General features: G+C 42.1%; 2 protein-coding genes across 9 annotated transcripts in view; one reads left to right on the top strand and one right to left on the bottom strand.

Annotated features, from left to right (window-relative positions):
* LOC148883931 (uncharacterized) overlaps positions 1-13,114 on the top strand; it is a 62,449-nt gene that overhangs the window by 17,114 nt on the left and 32,221 nt on the right. The window lies entirely within an intron of this gene.
* dlgap2b (DLG associated protein 2b) overlaps positions 1-13,114 on the bottom strand; it is a 49,650-nt gene that overhangs the window by 22,553 nt on the left and 13,983 nt on the right. For 5 of the 6 annotated variants that reach the window (XM_089021669.1, XM_089021663.1, XM_089021664.1 and 2 more), the window contains 4 exons: positions 5,976-7,138; positions 4,388-4,602; positions 3,123-3,279; positions 1,817-2,036 (listed from right to left, as the gene is read on the bottom strand). In XM_089021669.1, the coding sequence (XP_088877795.1) occupies positions 1,817-2,036; positions 3,123-3,279; positions 4,388-4,602; positions 5,976-7,138 (1,755 nt within the window). Of the gene's footprint in view, positions 1-1,816; positions 2,110-3,122; positions 3,280-4,387; positions 4,603-5,975; positions 7,139-13,114 lie in introns of all 6 variants that reach the window. The other variant, XM_089021668.1, reaches the window with a different exon arrangement.

Here is a 13,114-nt window from a genome sequence, read left to right as displayed (position 1 = left end):
GCTGACAGACTCAATGCCAACGGGTATATTTTGCCACTCCCTGCTTTTTTTAACAAGAAGCCACAATTTCATGGAAAGAAGGAAAAAACAAAACAATAGACGTTCACATACGAAACATCTGAGCCAGTGGCAACTATGATTGCAAAATAAAAACATTTGGATTCTTAGGCAGTGTGCATCCCTCAAATATTTTCATTTAGAAATATCTATGCACACTTCATACAAACAACCCACAAAATCCAGCCTTGCTTTTTCACCCGTGTCCATAATCCAGCCCCGAAATGGCATTTGAGTTTTTGCGAGTTGTTTGCTCAAGTCGACAAGAATTAGTCTACCAGTTCCATTGTAGAATAAGTTAAGAACTATTTTATTCACTGAGAAGGCAGTGCAAACACATCTGCATAGATATATGTATGCTTCAGTATCAATAGAATACCTGCAACAACCATCACTGATGCCTCCAGTTGTTCTTTCCCCCTGGTTATCCTTCGAGACGGTTGGTCAATTGGAGAGAGGGGTTTGCCGCTCATTTGCCCTACAGAGCACCACATGGGATCCCTTCCCCTGATGCTATCCTCGGGGTGCTTGGGGGGACACGCTTATATGATTCCGACATAAACTAGGTCTGCTCGTATGCTACCGTAAAAAAAAAATATTGAAGGGATCGATTTTGGTCTCAGCCAATCCGAGTAACATTCATTTGTAGGCCACTCTTCCATTGGGATATAGGTCGTATTGCAACGTAGGAGAGGGAAAGCGCGAATGGGAGATGGCTAATCGTCGGCAAACCGTTAGCTGCATGTTTGCTATTGAGTCCTCCAAAGTTGGATTGTTTGATTCAGCAAATAAGACGGTGGGATTGAAGATCACTCAAATCTGTCCTCAGTGCTTCAGTCACAGAAGGGAAGTTGGAGATGGAAAGCAAATTGAAGTTGATAGGTTGAAATAAATGGCCAAAGTGCTAATTGAACAAGGAACCCAATACCCACATTGCTTTCCATTTGAAATGATCAGAAAAGTCAAATAAAAAAACAAGGTACAGTGAACATTAAGTGCACATATTTCCCAAAAAAAAAGTTTCAATAGGGTTCATAGCTTTACTCTTTACGGCACACACCAACTGCAATTGGTGAGTGAGCTGCTGCAAAAGCTCTGGTTGCACAAAGAAACCGAACTTTTGGAACAGTATTGCAAATATATCACGTGTCTCAAAATTATGGAGTCAATTTTCCAGTTTGGGGAATTTGCGTAACTGGATATTTTGCTTGAATTACATGAAGCGGTGGTCACTCTCTAGCGTTTGTTGACTTACCTTAACGTTATCATATCGTTTTCATTTTTAGATTGCCAATTACAGATCTTAATGTGCAGGTGCATCAGAGTAGGAGGAGGGGTAGGTAGTTTATCGTGCAAAGTTTCTAAAAATACACCAATCCCCGACTCCTTACCCTTGCCCTTCTTTCAGCCCTCTGTCAGACTCACAACAAATAGCGTATACATAAGAACACCACAGTTTCACATGCTCAGGGCCTTTTTGTTGTTGACATGCTGTCGTGTGGCTGTGCCGTGTTGTGATATTGTGCTTTCAATCAAGTGATGTGTGGATCGTGCGTTGTGAAACCATTTAAACCGTTAGGGCAATGCAAAAAATAAATAAATAAAAAGGAAAAAAAAAAGATGAAAAGCAGCTTGGCATGTCAGAAAATTAAGGCTTCCCCACTGTACATATGTAGGTATGTCAAGTTTGAGGTCATGTATAGGATGTATGAAGATATGTGGTCGAGGCCCTCTCTCATTTAGCGGGTTATTGTTTTACCTGTTGTGGATCTGAGAGTTGAAGTGACAGTGGAGGATGTCATTGAAGGCAAGCAGTCGTCATCTTGGGAATAACCAGCCTGTATTGCACGGAGGTAACTGTGGCTTCGAGTGCGGAACGAACCCGGCAGGTCCAAGGCCTCCATAGCCTGGGATTCTACCTCACTAAAAACGGACTCGCAAACTGACTCAAACTGGCCATTGATCTCAGTCTCACTCACCTGAGAGACAAAAACAGGAATAGCAGTCCTTAATTTTTCCTCTTCCTTTCTCTTTCTCACTTTGATTCTTCCCCTTTGCACAGCAAATATGAAGGAGTGTTAGCATAAGGACATGCCGCTGACATATTCCCAACCAACGTCAAACTGCATGAAAGTAAATAAAATCGGGGGAAAAAAACAGGATAGAGCACAACAAAACACGGTCGGGCATATGTTAGGTTTGGATTGCACTGCAATTTTTTTGATTCTGTAGACCCCTTTGCCTCACTGTACTATTTCTTACCCATTTCTTTTACAAAATGCTTTCCAACGGTCCATAAGCTATTCCAATAGTGTCCTTTACTTTTAATCAAAATAACTGCATTTAAATAATTAACTGGTGTACCCTTGTCCCACTGCTATTCCCCATAAATGTTTCATCCCAATTCTTTAAGAGAGTAACGATTCTAGGCATATGGCACGCTTATTTACCATTTTAGACAAAAACATTTTTTTCCTCTCCTTACTTGTTCTCCATAAACGGACTTCACAAATCATTTTACTGTCGTAACCACCAGGAGTCCAAAAGCAGCTCCAGAACAGACCCGCACAACCGATAGCAGTGTATGAAAAGGGAAATACCTGGAAATGTTGATGTGTGGTTAATTGGGATGCTTTGCCTCACAGCCCCTGTGCCCTAGCCGCTAATCGTGTGACATTAAGTAGCAGTTAGTTCTCTCGCATGTTCAGCAGCTACGTTATTGCTTGGGCCTGTAGGATGACATGTGACTTGAATATCATTGGCCTCTTCAACACATGAAAATTTGCTCTCTGAGAGGAAAAAAACACATTTTTCCTCACATTTGGCAATGGTCAACTCCAAAATAAACATGAAATGCTGTCGTCTGCCTGGATGTAAATTGGAGAATTAAATTCTTGACACAGGGTCAACAACTTGGTGCTTTTTGACCTCTATGCAGAAAACAAAATCAGCTTGTGACCTCCGATAAAACTGCCTTGATGTCTGTACCGTTAAGACAGGTTCAGTGAAATGATACAAGCATATCGACCGGTTGCTTTCAGAGAACATGCATGATTGCCACTCACCTGACTGACACAGCTTGCCTGACTGAGGGTGCTGACAGCGCGCATGTAACTCTGGTTGCGAGAGCGGAAGGGTGGCGGATGAAAGTTGGTGGCGGGGTCCAACGTAACACTCGGGTGTGCCCGCATGTCTCTCATGGTTTGCAAGCGGTAGGCAGGGCTGAATAAGAATGAAGGCAATTGAAAAAGTCATATATGGATCATTGATTGGTTTATACCGTGGGCCACATTGTTGTTATGAATTTGGGGATAAGAATGTTTCATTTTCTCCACATATTACTAACAGAACGACAAACAAATTAATGAAAAACTAGTTTTCACATTTGCTGTAAAAAAAGTAACGACTGTTATTATGGATTGGATTGGATTGGATTGGATTGGATATGCCTTTATTAGTCTCACAGTGGAGAAATTTACATTTCACAGCAGCAAAGTGATGAAAGGAATGAAAGTAGAAAAACGAAATACATGAGCTGCTGGAAAGGCAGCCACTCTCGCGGCGCCGTCTTGAAGTCAAAAGAACAACAACAAAAAAAAAACTAAATAACAAATAATATGACAGCATAGAGACAATATGACCAAACAAAGACACAGAGAGACATTCATTCTTCAGGACTTGCTGTACCCTTGCTGTAGTGTTTACATACGACACTTAGAAAATTTGGTTCCGACTTTAGCAAATATCATGCCATTTGACATGCTTGATTTGCTTTTGCGGGCTGAATAAAATGATGTGGTGGGCCAGATTTGGCCCCTGGGCCTTGAATTTGACACCTGCAGATTACACGATGCGACCTGATCAATTTGTCTTTTGTTGTGGAATATATTTGCTGATTTCGCTTCAATCATGTGGAACGACTCGATTGCCCTCCTATGCTACAAAAGAAGTCTGTTAGGACTAAAGTAGGAGTAATCAGAACCCCGCTGTGACAGCACCGATGAAAATAGAAGTGGGCGCGCTGAAGGATGGCAGATGCATGACGCCTTCCTGAGTTCTCACATTTGTTGGCGTTGTTTCATGCTGGCTGAAACAAAGCCACGGAGATCAACATGTGCGATAAAAGGATGGCTTGGATGTGATTCTACAGAATTTTTATAGTTTTATGGGGGAATGTAAATGAATGAAATGATTGTTCTCTTTTGGTAGCAGAAAAAATAGGCACTACAGCAATCACCAGCAATATAAATAAATAGAATCTGATTCAATAAAAGATTAATAAGTCAATGTGTGGTTAATTGCTTTTAAGAATGAACTCAACAAAACCTACCTATGGGTATCGAAATGGGGTCTCTGCATGGCTGACTTGAGAACTAAAGCATCTGGTCGAACGCTTTTCTGCGGGGAGGTCTTGGGGCTTTCAGAATCGCCGCTGTCGTCTTCCACTTCTCCCATAGCTTTGACGTAACTACTGCTCCTCATCCGCCGACATGGTATCTCATCATCCTTCTCGCCGGGGTATGCTCCCCACTCATCTTGAGGTACCTGGCGGGCAGGAGTAGTAATCTATGAATTAGCCTGTGTAGGTTCTCAGTCGTACAGGAGTGGTCCATTGAGGAAAAGGTTTCAGCAGTCGTCTTCTGCACTTTGAAGGTGTCAGGCATTTCGCTCCTCATCCGAAGAGCTTCGTCAGTGAACTAAAGTTGTGCTGGTAACACTGGCCTTATATACAGTATACGACTAGTGGACGGAGGTGGCGGTGCCTGAACTCTGCTCTGATGGAGCAAAACGTCCGACACCTTCAAAGAAGTACAGATGACGACTGAAGAAACCTTTTCCTCGATAATCTAAGAATTGCCACGTTTATTTGCAAAGATGCAAGTCCCCTTGGATGAGACCGCATGTGATAAACAAGCCATATTTACAAGTACAACACGGCCCAATTAGCCAAACAAGACCGATATTGAGACATTGTATTCCAACTTACATGAACTCTTGCCTCATTAGCTGCAAAGAGAACACTTCAGGAATACAAACTTTCTTCTCTGTATGCACCCCGTGGGCATTGAATCCCATCAATTTCAGTTTCGATCTCCAAATGTAATAACACACTTGTACTTGTCTGATGATTGTGGGTCACGCATACTTGTCTATGCAGTTAATCCACCGCACAGCGAAACTAACTCGGGCACTTTGTCCCGATAACACCCTGAGTGACTCACTTAACTCAATAATACGGCTCGTTGGTTCTAGAAATGAGACAAGTGGCTGATGACTCCAATTCTCCGTCACGTGAGACTTAATCACTTGACAAACGTGCCTCGGATGGGCAGAAAAGGAAGGATGTGACGCAGTATAAACATATGCAGCGCTTTTGACAAACATCCACGACACAATTAAGTCTTACGTTTGGAATGTTTGTGTTTTCGGACCTGGGAAAAAACGAGACAAGACCAAGGGCAAGCACTGGTGTGTAACTTCAAAACGATACCTGCAGTCATGACACCGTGTGTCTTTTTGTGCAAAACCTTGGGAAATTCTGATGGGACCATTTTGAATGTGATCAGGTGACAGCCAGCTGGAGGGACTCCGCTGGCTGACTCATCAGCTTTTTAAACGCCAGTCAGAGAGCTGCTGTATTGACAGTCGCTCAACAGCTGCTCCTTGGGAGTCTTTGGCGAGATGTGCGTGCAGATATTCAGACAGCTTTCGCTTTCTAATTACAGCCGGTGGTAATTGATTGCATTCTTCAACACATGTTCTTAAGGGGTTTTCTCCTTTTGGCAAATATTTGCTTTCATATCCAGTTGGCAGCAACACTGTGGACAGGTTAATAATATTTTACTCTTTGTCACGCTTTGTCCTCTGACAATGATTATCTGAGTTGTGCTGTAACTGTATCGCGCAGTCACACTAACCTGTAGATAGTGACATGTCCGCGAAGGCTTCAGGTCCGTGTGCATCATGGTTTTCTCAAGGTTGAGTGATGACTTTCGATAAGCCTCCTTAGCCTGGCTAACTGTCAGCGTAGACCAAGAGCTCCTCTTCATGAATTTGCCTTCGGGCGCCATTGCCATACTGTCACAAGCTATGCACTTGACGTCGTTGTTACTCTTGGAGGCCTTGAGTGACAGGTCTCTAAAATGGTGTCCGTGTATGGAATCGGGGTAACAATGGGTGATATGTTCCCCGTGCGGTCGTGACATAACACTAGGAGTGCGGTAGGTGCTATCGCTGTCCAGATTGTCGTCGGAGCTCCACCAACCGCCAGATCGGTGCTTGCGTTCTTTGCTCTTGCTCCTTTTGCTGCCGTGTTTGTTCGTCTGATGGCCGTGATGATGGTAACCCCCCGATCCGCCGCCTCCTACAACGTCACCTTTTGTGCCGTTCATCTTTGACGATCCCTCCAGGGAGTGAGACTTTGTGAAGAGCTTCTGGACGGAATGAACAAGGTGTCTAATGCGGCCAGGACTCTCGCTGCGATGTTCGGCGGTGGTGGATGTGCGCTGGTACTGTAACGTGTGGAAACCATCCCGGTGGAGTGGCATTTGCTTCTCAAACTGATCCAGGAGATTGGCAGGGAGGCGATTGCTTTTGGTGCTGCCGTGGTGCGAGGCGGCGGCGGCGGCGGCAGCGGCAGCGGCAACCGCTGGAGAGGTGGCGGAAGCGGTGATGGCGACGCAGTCGTCCCGTGTTGCCGAATCGTAATATTGGGAGCTGTAGTGCATTCGGGGGAAGGTGCTGCTGGAGATGTGGTCGGACACGGCAATGGGAGGGATGGGGGGTATCACGACCGGGGACATCATCATACAGTCAGAGTGGATGGAGCTTCGTGGTGAATAGCGATGTTGGAAGTCCATCGGGCAGCTCTCCGTTGGGCTGAGCAAGTAGGAGGTGTGGCGGGAGTCCGAGCCATGGTGAGGATGCACCTCCTGTACGTAGGGATCATAGTCAAGGCCATGGGGTAAAGGGATCTGGTGTTGGGAACGACTTCCCGATAAGCCCTTCATGTTCCTGGCCGGAGGGAGGTGTCTGGCTTCATTGAACTTTTGGAACTGCGACCAAGGCGCAAACGTCCGGTCTGTTTGAAAGAGTAAGACAAAAAGGACAAAAAACATGAGGAAGTATGTGATTAAAAAAAACAAACATTTCCAAAATTCGACTTTATTTCACATCCTATATCAAATCTGAAATCATTCGATTGTGACAGGCCCACACTCAATTCACTCCTTTGATCCCATAATCTCAGTGAAAGAGGTCATAGCCACAAATTCTATAATCAGGTGTGATATTTCTCTCGATGAAATTACATTGTCAGCCATTTAATTGCATAACCATGCAGAAAGCAACACCACTAATCAGGAAGAGGAAATTCAGATTAAAAAAAAACATTGTTGAGTGATTACAATGTGGGTAGAAACAACGAATGATCTACTTTCAACTTCCCACCGCTGTACCTGCACCCCGAGCTCATTAATTACTCCTCTTCTCTGCAACAGGAAACCCCAGCGTAGAGCTGTGCACTCCGTCTTACATAATGCTCGGGATCTCTGATCTCGCGCATCATTTGAAAGGAGCCAGAAATAAATTGCACCGTTGTCATGGTAACCACTGCTGGGGAAGAAACCAAGGTTCTCTAACGGGATTTTCAAGGTTGTTTCGGGTGGAACCGAGCCTACCGAGAAAATGCTAAGGACTCATTCTGCGCATAATGCCGCCAAGCTTTTTGAGCCTAGCATGGCACAATGCTGCATTGTTTTTGAGCAATTCAAATGTGGAAACCAGCATCCAATGCCCAGGTGTCAACCGGTATTTGTACAACGCATAGTGGCCAGTGTACCATTTTGTGCATGCGTGGGAGGTGACAACAAGGAGGAAGATGCTGGCAGCCTCAACAAATTGAGAGAAAACAAAACTTATCGTAACATAGGGCTGAATTTCTTTCGGGCGGTAGTAGAGGGGAAGGTGAGGTTCTGGATTCAGTCTTGGACAACACAGCCCATCCCCTTTGCAGTATTTTATACATGGAGGAGCTTTCACTTCTATAATCCCCCTCAATTTCGGCAAATTTATATCAGTGTTCATAACATTTTCAAAAATTTATTCACTGCCATTCACGAATTTATTCAGGAATTGAAAATATGACGTAGGGCGCTATTCCCGAATTTGTTCGGGTTTTGTTTTTTCATACTTGGGTGCTAATAAAGCGCTGGCCCTGGCCTCTGGCAATGTTTTTGCCTTTCCACAAGGGGGCAGATTTTCCTTTTTTCCTTGTTAGCACTTTGTTCCAGCTTCAGCTGTTTTTAAAGCCCCATATAAACCATTATGTATGTATTGCATTGTATTTTGGATAGCCACCCCCATTTCAAACTCATAACTCCAGACCCATATGATTTAGGAAATAACCCTTTTTTTCTGATGAAATAAGAGAGTATAATGTTTCTTGTGCTGCAATGAATGTTGATGTAGTCCAAAAACTCAATATTCTGTCGGTCCTAGAATTCGAGTGACTATGACAAAAACCCTGGCACTGGAGGGGACACATTTTTGCAGATGTCTGGCAGTGAATGAATTAAAGGCTTTCTTATTCTGATACTGATACTCCCATCGTTTTGGATGAAAAGCGCCAATGACTTTCCATTTCATCAACATTTTTCCACTAAACCGGCAGGTGCAGGAGATGTCCTGTTGCTTTGGCATTTCCAGAACACATCGAGCAGGTGTGTTGCAGACGTGAGCTTTCTTGCTGTGCATCTTACGCAAGCGTTACTGTGGTGTAAGCGCCGCAGGCTATTTTCTCACTACCTTAAATCTGCTTTTGTCAGCACCTGATGCAGCTTGTAACCCACTTTCATCCTGAGAAAGATGTCACACATGGGAGGGGGGGGGGGGCAGTGCAGCAGAGGAAAAAAAGAGAGGGGAAAGCCTCACTTGCGTGCTCCCCCCTTAGACTGCGGGGAAACTAGTGTGCTGCTAAGCTATAGCTAAATTGTTGCTATAGCCATATCCTGGTCATGCATTTCCTAAGATGGTTGCATAACGTGGCATAAATGAAGCCTTTCTCCTCCACACCAATACGCAGATAGCGAAATGCCACAGGGGGTGGGGGGCATGGAGCAACAGGCAGTCAAACTATAGCGCATGAATCACTGTGGTGAAAAATATTGTCCATGTGCTATTTTTTTCCCCACTGGTGACCAAGTACGTATAAGATCTTACTCTTAAAATGGATCGAGGGTATGACTGCAAATCTGTGATTGCGATCGCCCATGATGACAGGCAACAAATTAGCCAAGTGAAGACTTTAAATTGCTCTGTAGTTGTGATGTATTTTGGTGACCGCTTTGCTTTCCACTTCAGCTGTTTTTGTAGGAGACAGACACTGTCTGACACTTTGGACTCAACTTCTGTCCTTTCTCGACACCTTTACACAGAAGAAATGACCAAATAAGGATCTCATAATTCTCAATACTCACTGCACAGTAACCCGTAAAGCCTCCTACGCGATCACCACTATATACACACAAAAACCCTTCAAAGGAAGCTTGATCTGAAACAACCCCTTTCCAAAATCACCAGAAATATGGTCACAACACATTATTTTCATCCCAGTACACAATACTTATTTGTAACTAATTTACTGCCATTCACGAATTTATTCGGGAATTGAAAATACGACGTAGAGCGCCTGTTAGGGCCATTATTAATGAACCAGGAATCAAAAGTAAGAACAAAAAGATTCTTTAATCTTTGGGACGGCACATAATGGAGCTCGCACAGATGGTCAAGGCGCGAGGGGAGAAGAGAGAGAGAAGAGCTGTTTGGGAGAGTTTTTATTAAGGCCGGCGGGACGTTATTTCATGACCGGAAGTAAACGTGGAAAACGGAAGTCAGAGAAAATAAAATGATGTAAAGACGGACAGAATGTGACATCATGACAGGAAGTCTGAGAAAATAAAACGAAGTAAAGAAATAGAGAAAATGTTTAAAATGTGTTTGTTTAGCAAATTGCCTTAACAGCGCCTTTCCCGAATTTGCCTTTCGCGTTTTGTTTTTTCTTGCCAATAAAGTGCTGGTTATGGCCTCTGGTGATGTTTTTTTCCTTTCCATAATGGGGCAGCATTTCTCTTTTTTCCATGTTAGCGTTTTATTATAGCTTCAGCTATTGTTAAAGGGCTATATAAACCAATATACAGTAAAGTCTCGTTATATCGATATTCTCGGGAGTCGGAAAAAATATCGATATATCCGATCCTGCGGCATGTAAATTTTCTCCTTGCGTTCATAGAAATAGTGTCCTAATAAGCAGTACTATCGATATAACCGATATCGATATAACGAGACTTTACTGTATATGTATTGCATTGTATTTTGGACAGCCACCCTCATTTCAAGCTCATGTAACTCCAGACCCACGTAATTTAGGAATTAACTTTTTTTTCTGATGACTGAAGAGAGTATAAGGTTTATTTACGCTGCATTGAATGTTTATATAGTCCTAAAACTCAATATTCTGTGTTTCCTGGATTTCGAGTTATAATGACAAAAACCCTGGCACTGAAGTGGACAAATTTTTTGCACCTCGTCTGGCAATGAATTAGTTAATTTGACTTTTGCTTCTTTTACTTTCATTTTACAAAGGTTTACATGACTTCAATCGCGTTTGCTCACATTATTTCATTTGAGAGTAAACGTGCAAAGGGCATGTTTGCTTCGTTCAGATCAAGTAGGAAAAGCTGACACGTGAAAGCTGCTCATACAAAATGCCGCCATTCGTTTCACAATCTGTGTAATGAGTCATCGGGTGCACTTAACGTGCTTTTGTGCTTGTTGCTTACTTTAGCCTTTAACGTGCCGTTTTTTTTTTTTTTTTTTTTTTTTTTTTTTATCAGAAAATAAATATTATCTGCGTGCCATTCACTACCTACAAAAAGTTAGGGATATTTGGCTTTCGGGTGACATTTACGGGTGAACCTAAAATGCACCATGACCTTTAATTTGCCATTCTTTGAACACACCAAGCCGATGTCGCCCATTAATGATGAGGGAAAAGGGAAAGTCCGCAATGAAGGCCACTTGGACATCCTATGAAAGGAAACATGCTATCGGGTGAAGAATGAAAACGTGTTTTGCTTTCCCCCCCCCTGCTTCTTTTGTCACTGCCAAATTGGTCTGTCAGGCTCCATGTGTATACATTCAGAAGGAAACTGCAACCAGGTGGAAAGAGAGGGTGTGTATTTGTAAAAGGGGGTCAGCAAACCTTTTGAGACGATAAGATATGGATTTAGAAAAAAAAATACACGGAAGAAAACAATGTGAAACTACGGCATCCTGCTCATCTCATCTGAATACTGGTATGTTTAATATCTGATAGAGTAGATTTGTTAGTTATAGTTGTTGCCTTATAAAGCCGTTTTATCTCTCCTCTATATTTCAGTCTGATTACGCAAGAAGTGTTTGGGTAAGTGTGATGTTGGAAATTTAAAACTCAACTAATTTATGACTTATTATATGTTTTAAAAATATCCCCCAAAAAAAAGACTTCACATTGTACAACACTGTATAACTTCCATTTGAGTGTTACCATTTTTAACCAAAACGTGTATACAATTGGAAAATCACAACATTGCATCACTACTGAGCGATTTTTGGAACAGCCTTATAGGAAAAATGTGGTTCAAATACATCACAAAAAGATATGTAGTATTTTCCATCATTTTATATATTTCATTCAGCCTGTAATGGTTGTTTGCTAACTGTTGATCACAGCTGTCTATGTTAACTTCACACCACTTGAATATCCTTTGCCAACCTATACATTGGTTTTGAAAAAATAAATTACACAAGTAAACAAGACTGTGTCCTGAATGCATCATTCATAAAGTTCATAAACACATTACGCTTTAAGTAGGGAAAATCTCGTTTTCCTCGAAAGGGGAATCGCTGCATTTGCTTTACGCTTGAGTGTGCCACTCATTGATTTTACCGCGGGGAATATGATTTATCTGAATAATTTCAGGGAGCTGTGCCCTATGTGCATAAATTATTAGGCATTGCCGCTTTGATTTATTTAGGTAGCTTAACCAATATATACTGACTTGAATGTGCATGTGCATAATAGCCACCCATGGGGTGTTTGGGAACCAAGATGGCTGATATACGTATATTCTGTCTTTATTCCACCTACCCGTATATTTTGATCTTGTTCATTCATTAGTTTTTTTTATTTGCTGTATTATATTGATGTATCCATATGTATTTTTGATAACTAACTTTTGACTGATTTGGGATATTTATGATTTTTTGTTATTCACAGTGGTATTGTGCAAAGTTACACTTAATAGCCGTAGGGTGTGTTCTGAATATAATAATAATAATAATTCTCATAGTCTCAGTCTTTCATTCCAGGTCGACCACTGCTCCTTCACTCATTCATTGCCAGACATGCAAAAAATATGTCCACTCAAGTGCCAGGGTTTTTGTCATTTTCATTCAAATTCCATGACCCGCAGAATATTGAGTTTTAGGAGTAAATAAACATCAATTACAGCGTTAGAAACTTCTTTCATCTTCTTTCATCAGAAAAAAATGTGTAAATTCCTAAATTATATCGGGCTGGTGTTATATGAGCTTAAAATGAGGGTGGCTGTCCAAAATACAATGCATTACATCACATATATTTATACAGCGCTTTAACAACAGCTAAAGCTAGAACAAAGCGCTAATATGGAAAAAAGGGAAATGCTGGGAAAGGGAAGTGAAAAAAAGGTGTTGGTCGTTTTAATCAGTGGTAGTTGAAAAGGACTCGCGGCATGACCATTTGGTGTTGGGTCATTGTTTGTTTCACCCTGTCAGGTTTGTTTTGTCTTTTCATGTTTTATGCATAGTTTTGTTTGTTATTTTGGACCTTTTTGTTCTGATGACTTTGTTGTTTGAGATTTTGTTCCCACTGACTTTATTTCATACAATTTGTCAAATACACCCTGCATTTTTCATCCATCGCCTTGAAAAGTGTGAAAATTACAGCATTACATAAGGAATGTTTGTGCAACAAGTC

The sequence above is a fragment of the Hippocampus bargibanti genome, linkage group LG19 (assembly GCF_051943395.1).
Source record: "Hippocampus bargibanti isolate YZ-2025 linkage group LG19, ASM5194339v1, whole genome shotgun sequence".
Lineage (NCBI taxonomy): Eukaryota > Metazoa > Chordata > Actinopteri > Syngnathiformes > Syngnathidae > Hippocampus > Hippocampus bargibanti.
This window is presented reverse-complemented; position numbering and strand designations above follow the sequence as displayed.